Here is a 7105-nt window from a genome sequence, read left to right as displayed (position 1 = left end):
GTGGCAAGACAGGGTATAAATCAAAGGTGGGGTGCATCAAAGCACAATAGGGAGCCATTGGTGTGTAACAGCATGGTCCACATGGATACTGAATGCCTGGCAGACTTCCATCCCAGCTAGCCACAAACTAAGTGATCACATAGACAAGCCCTTGCACACTCATCTCCATACTCTTTTTTCATCTAAGCCCCTATGCATGGCACAACCAGCCAACAGAGTTAGTCCAGTAGCTGGGAAATGAGACACAATAAAAATCAGCAGAATCAACAACAATGTGACAAACTAGAATTCTTTAAGGGTATTGGCAAGCATGTAGACCAGGGATGTTTGATACAGTGTATTTGAATAGGCGTGTAACCGCATGAAAACTTAGCAGTTACATGACTATTTGGTAGTCCCGAGGGATGGGACTGACAGTCACTGTGCTCAGTCCCACTCCTGGGGAGGCCCCTGCCACCCTGCACTGTATCAGAGGCAGCAGCGTGGGGTGGCAGGTGGGAGCCAGTCTGCGAGGGGAGCCAGTTTAAAAACCAGCTTCTCACACAGATCCGCTACCTGCTGTCCCACGCTGCTGCCTCTGATACATCTGTGAGATGTGGAGCAACCTCTGTCCGCAGAGAGCTCAGACCCCCTGCAGACAGGGGGCTGCTGCTATGAAGCAGCCTTTAGCTGCAGTGAGCCTGGGCTGAAGCCTTTCTTGCCCTCCCCTACCCGCCACCATAGAGGCAGCAATGCGTGGGGAGAAGGGGAATCTGGTGCTTGTGGGGAGCTGGCTTTTAAGTTTCCCCCCACCCTTGCTGCCTCTGATACAGAGGCAGCAAGGTGGGGGAGCGGGGGAATGTGTTCAGTCAACAAGATTAACCGTTAAGTCGTCTACACAATGATATTCCTAATGTAGATAAAGGTCATCCAAAGGCTCTCATGAAAAGTAAGCTGTCATAGGATAAGAGGGAAAGGTTTCTCATGTATCAGTAACTAAACTAATTCAAAGATAAGAGACACAATGTAGGAACAGATGGTCAGTTTTCACAGTGGAAGGAGGTGAATAGCAGGTGGTGAATAGGAGGTGAATATGTTCTTGAACATATTCATAAATGATCTGGAAAAAAGAGGTAAACTAAGGTGGCAAAACTTGTAGATGATATAAAACTACTCAAGACAGTTAAGTCCCAGGCAGATGCTGAAGAGCTACAAGAGGATCACTCAAAACTGGGTGACTGGGCAATATTGAATTTCATCTGCCATTTTGTTAAGTGAAAAGTCATGTATATTGAAAACAATAATGTCATACATATACAAAATGAAAGACTCTAAATTTAACTATCACCACTCAAGGAAGATCTTTGAGTGGATAGTTCTCTGGAAACATTTGCTTAATGGCTCCTAGAGAAGAGGTCCATTAATGGGTATTAGCCATGATTCAGTCATGAAACCCTATATTCTCAGGATTAGGAATGTTAATGGTTAACTGGCTAACCAGTAACCTCACCCTAGCCAGTGGAGGCTGGTGCAACCCTTGTATTCCTTAATTTGTTTCTAAGACTACCTTCCAGCCTATAGTCTAGCAATATCTCCTACTGAGATTTAAATGGGAACTTTGACCCAAGGATGTATTTGCAAGATCAAGCCTCCAATTTATAGCCTTAACATAGATTTTTGTTGTTGTTTTAAGTTGTAGGTTTGTGTGTAAGAGTGAAAGTCTTTATAGCCCAGATCAGAAGTGGTTTTACACAATCACTTGGTTGAATGAAAACAGTAGAACATCTGTTGATTTAATACTTCAATTTTATTTTTCTTTTAAGCACTGCTAAATACTGCACAGTGAAAAGTAGGATTTTACATGCCTTCATCCTATTTTTGTGGGTGCAAGTTTGCAAGTGGACGTTCATGCAAAAAATAGCCCCTGTCTTGGAAGACATTGGAGTGAAGGAAATGATAGGACCACAGCAATGGCATAGCTAGCTCCTGGGAGAGGAAAGGGACAACTGATGCCCTCAAATGCAGGAGCCTAGCCCTTCCTTGTGCCTTACAGTGCATTTAGGGCACAGGGACTTCTCTGCCATTCATTGGCCATTTGGGAGAAATCAGACATTAATTTAAAGCCTCCCCAGACATCTAGAGGCCATCTTGCTGCGACAGCTGCTCCATATTTTCTCCCTCTACTTGAGATATAAATTGAGATGTTTTCAATATGCTGTGGGTCTAACATCACCTATTTTGGAGATCAGGTCCCTACTGGGACAAACTGGAAGAGCGCAGAGGGTTTTGTGCCTCTCACAGCTGTATACAGGCACAGACTGGCATAAAACAGTAAAAATAGAACTTTTAATGTTAGGAAGTAATAAGAATTTTTAGCTTATTGCAATGTATGACTGGTAAGGACCTGATGCCATCAGGAGAAAGGGAGACCTGAAGGAGAAAGAGGGGTGAGAGGATTCAGAAGTGACTGAGATTTACGGTGGGATCCTTTTAATTCCACACTGCACCCAATTAAATATCTGCTATGAGACAAAGAACAGGCAGATAACAATGGGGTGGGGTGTTAAGTCTGTAACTTGCCATTTGAATCCATTTCTGTATGTCTCCTTATCCACTCATCCTGATCCGCATGATGCTGTGTTTGCAGTCTGTCTATTGGACAAGAAATCTTAGGGCCGTCTTCGCTTGCCAGGCTGGAGATCAACGTTCTGGTGTTCAATTTAGCAACGCAGTACGGACCTGTAAATCGAATGCTGAGAGCAGCTCCAGCCAGTATGAGGAGTAAGGGAAGCCAACACGAGTATTTGCTGCCCATCAGCCTCCCACACAGGGCCGGACCAAGCCATTCCGGTGCCCCGGCCAGACAGGTTAATTGCACCCCAGGTTGGGGGAGGGCGCAAGCGCAGCTCTGCCCCCGCCTGGCATATGGGAGAGGGCACATGCACGGCCCCGCCCCCGCACCGGCACGTGGGAGAGGGCACATGCACGGCCCCGCCCCCGCACCGGCACGTGGGAGAGGGCGCATGGAACTGGCGGCAACAGGATACACGTGCCCAGCTCGGCCCAGCCCAGCTACCGCCACTGGTGCGCAGCCCGGGGCTAACCGGGGTGGGCCGAGCCTTGCCGTACAGGGCCCCGCAGCCGCGGGGGGAAGGACGCTGCTGGCTGGCTCTGCGGGGGTTAACGCAGTCCCCACCCCGGGTGGCTGCTGCACGGTGGGCTCTGGGAGCTGCTGCAGCCCGCGATCCGGGAGCCAGGTGCCCCGGGCAGCTGCCCGGCTAGCCCATGCCTTAATCCGGCCCTGCTCCCACAATGGGGACAGCACGAAGTTTGGCTGCAAGTTCACCGACTCCAGCTATATATTCTGTGTAGCTGGAGTTGCGAACTTTAAGCTGATCTTCCAGGTCTAGTGTAGACCTGGTCTTACTTACCTACTCATTTTTCGAGTTAAAGCTTTAATTTGAGGACAGTGAAGGGAAATTATATGATTAATATATTAACTTGTATGCTGTTAGAAGCTTAGTTGACTGTTTTACACCAGTACAGTAGAAAGCAGACAACTCCTCTGAGGATGAACTAGTTCTGCAAGCAGATACAGATCTTCGTACTTTTTTCATATTGGGATTAACAGTAATGCCTGTATGTACTTTTAAATACATTTTAAAAGCTGAGAGGAGGAACAAAGGGGAAAAATAATTTCAGTCTCAAATGTAAACAGTTAATCAAATATCGATTTTTGAGAATTGCCAATTTATATTAAGAAATGTACACTGTTGAGATGCTCACCAAGAATTGAAACTGAATTTTTATTTAAAATGAAAAAATCATGACAAGCCGTATATTTTCCAACTTTAAAATTTCAATTTGGTCAATCAGTTGCTCATTAGCTTCCATTAAGTGTTAATACCATGTTACCATTAAATAATCCCACCCCAACAATAAAAACAAAGAACCACTAATCTCAAATCCACCACATCTGATATGATTAAAATGCCCCAATTAATCTTCTACTGTCCCCCTTTTTGGAGTACAGTTTTTTCAGCAGTCTGCCAGGAGTTGCTTTCCTTCATTGTCTTGTTAATGTCTTCTGACAGTGGACTACGCCAGCTACAACGAATTCAAGTGTTCTGAAGAGAAGGTTCATATAAAATTGTTCATGTTAAACCACCTGCAAGCCGACAATATGCCCTCAGCTCCTTTGGTTTTAATAATGCTCCCTTTGGAAAATGAATCAGTTGAAGACTGTTCCACTAAAATAAGTCAGATTCAAGACATGGCATACAACCACTTGTCTACACAGTTTGGGACAACGTCCTTGTCTGTCTGTCTTCCACAATTTTGTTCCAAAGACCCCGTAATGAGGGCAGCTTGATTTTATCCATATTCTTACTGTAAACATTGAGAAATATACCGAGGACAACTAATAAACCTGACCACACGTACCTAAAGGAGAGAAGAGGAAAATTATGCTATTATTATGTTGATTTGTAATGTGCCAATGATGTGCCTTGCATTCTACAAAACAAAAATAAAATCTGTCTCTCAAGAAGCTGACAATCTAACAGATGGTCTTAAAGAAAAGCAAGTGATAGGACCCAGACTATGTATTAGCATAGATCTCTCCTTCCTCTTTTCTATGTAGACTGGAAAAAGGAGTTTAGTTGACATAACCTGTCCAAACATTAAGCTATAATTAATTGTAATGGCACTTTGCTATATGAATAAAATATCCTCAAAATTAAAGTCTCGATTTGCCGTATATTCCCATGTTTATAGGAGCTATGTTTTATGACCACTGTTCCTAAACAAGGTTTTTTTTCTCTGCATCATTAGCTTGGATTGCCTGATTACGGCACTCTTTTTTTTGTTCCCCTCATCAAAATTGTTTACCATTAAACTTTGTGTTCTTTTGGTAAGACTTCACATTTTTTCAGAGAAACTGAATTGCATGTAGGTATTTTGGGCATTTGGCAGAAAAGTTTACTTACAGTCCTCCAATACAGCTTATTACAAGTGCAGTAGCAATAAAGATAAATGGTATTTTGTTTCAATCCAGAAGTCATCAGGCTCCATGTAAATCATTTAATCTTTTTTACAAATGCAAATGCTTTGGAAAATATTCTAAACCCCTTATAAAAAACTGTCAATAATGCTGATACAAACTTACAAATTAATGTGTCATGATAACAAAAGGTTAGTTATAAAAGAGTATATTGGGTAACACTTTGAAGCTGAGAAGGAGAAAACGTCATTTTATCAGAAAGAATAAAGTTCTTTAGCTAAAGTTCTTTATAGAATAAGCCTCCAAACAGCTAATTAATAAATAAATGCTAGATATTACATAAGATTTTCTTAAACTACAAAAAAAAATTATCTGACAATTGGATACTTACTGGAATGTGAATGGCTTTGCAAAGAACAAAAAAGAGAGCACAATAGACATTGCCTTTCTTCCTGTTGTTACTGCAAAAGAGAAACAGTGGTTAATTCTAACTGAGAGCTAGTTATAATTCAACTAAACCTTTTATTAGGAAATACATTATTATGCAAGGTAATTAAGAGCCTGTCTATAGGAGGAACATTTATATTGATGAGCTTCATGGGTGCAAGACCACTCTCTCCCCCCTCAGTTTCCCCCGTGTAGATGACTTGACCAGTGTCAGACAGGGCTTGCACTGGGGGTGTGGCTTCTCCTGGTTTGAAACTGGGGCAAGCACATGCGCACTGAGGTTTGCATCAAAGTAGCAAACCCAGTAAAGATATTCAGATTATAGACACTCCTAAAGTAACAAGACTCATTTATCCCAGTGCTCACATTACTGTCACCAGATATCACAGAAAAGCGATAAAACATTTTTGAAACCGTTGCCAGTAGAAATTGTGAACTAGATTATGTACATTTTAAAAATGAAATAAAGCTTATTAACATTTTTATACTCTGCAAGATTTAGATCCTGTAGCACTTACTATTACATTCTTACTTTACAGACAGAATCTACGGGCATGGATGCTTGCTTTTGGTTTTATTTTGAAGGGGATAGGTATTTGCATCATAACAGTTCTGGAGCTATTTATAGTCTTATTTACATAACAGCAGGCATCAATACAGAGAAATAACTCTGATCACTACACTGACTGTGAAAATGGATGTCAGAAGGCAATTACTAACTTCAGAAGGCCACATGTATTATTTCACTAATCTCTGCCTACTTGTGATCATGTCACTAAAGAAAATCTGAGTTGTAGCTGAGGAGGACATAATCCAGTTAACAGGTTTAGCTAAAGTTATAACCTGCAGGATAACACCACAAATAACCACAACTTTCATATAGTGAATTTAAATGTTATATAATGTTAAAAGGGACCTCAAGACATCACCAAGACCAGTTCCCTGCACTCATAGCAGGACCAAGAACAATCCATATACACGGTCATGTTCTGACTGCATAAATTCATGTTAGCCAATATTGATATTATTTGTAATCAACAGGTGTAATAAATGTTTATACTGTAGTCAAATATGAAACTACTCAACAACACCACTCAGATGATCAGGTGAATCTTAATTTTTTCCTTAAAACTAGGGTATTCTCTTGTATCTTTGCTTTATCTTCACCTGATCACCTTTTTTAGTCATTTTTATATTTTAAGAGTTTATGCACATCAAATTAAATGAAAAATTAAGGGAATGAAAAAGAAAATTGAGTTAATTAAAAAGTTTAGATGAATTCAAGTTTTTCTAATTGCTATTTCAGTATTTCACCAAATAAGTTATTAAAATATTTGTGACCATTTCCTTCTAAATTAAGTGCTTTTAATCTCATTCTATTAATAGAATGTAATGAAAATTGTATTTTTTCCTCTTATCTGACCCAATAAAGGAGCGGGTGGAGGTGAGCAAGCAGTAATGAATGTGATGCTCTTCTAAGGCATTGCAAACATTTTCTCATTGCTATAGGTAAAGTAGGAAGGGCTGGAGTGTTAAGACTGTCAAGGTCAAGCACAGGAATCTATGGGAAGGTTTTGCTATTTCACAGCATTCCGTAACAACCCTTAACACAGTAAAATATGTTTCTTAAAGATGGTTTTAAAGCATAAAATATTCTCATCTGTGCTCATTTGAAGT

At 41.0% G+C, this 7105-nt stretch overlaps 1 protein-coding gene across 3 annotated transcripts in view; it reads right to left on the bottom strand.

Moving 5' to 3' along the window:
- Positions 1–3766: 3766 nt before the first annotated feature.
- Positions 3767–7105, bottom strand: part of SLC35B3 (solute carrier family 35 member B3) — a 35973-nt gene continuing 32634 nt past the window's right edge. For all 3 annotated transcript variants that reach the window (XM_075921276.2, XM_075921277.2, XM_075921279.2), the window contains exons 9-10: positions 5373–5442; positions 3767–4422 (exon numbers count right to left, since the gene is read on the bottom strand). In XM_075921276.2, coding sequence (XP_075777391.1) covers positions 4272–4422; positions 5373–5442 — 221 coding nt within the window. In that variant the 3' untranslated portion in view covers positions 3767–4271. The remainder of the gene's footprint in view (positions 4423–5372; positions 5443–7105) is intronic.

The sequence above is a fragment of the Pelodiscus sinensis genome, chromosome 2, assembly GCF_052426305.1.
Source record: "Pelodiscus sinensis isolate ZL-2025 chromosome 2, ASM5242630v1, whole genome shotgun sequence".
Lineage (NCBI taxonomy): Eukaryota > Metazoa > Chordata > Testudines > Trionychidae > Pelodiscus > Pelodiscus sinensis.
The sequence above is the reverse complement of the archived record's forward strand: the minus strand, read 5'-3'. Positions and strand labels throughout refer to the sequence as shown.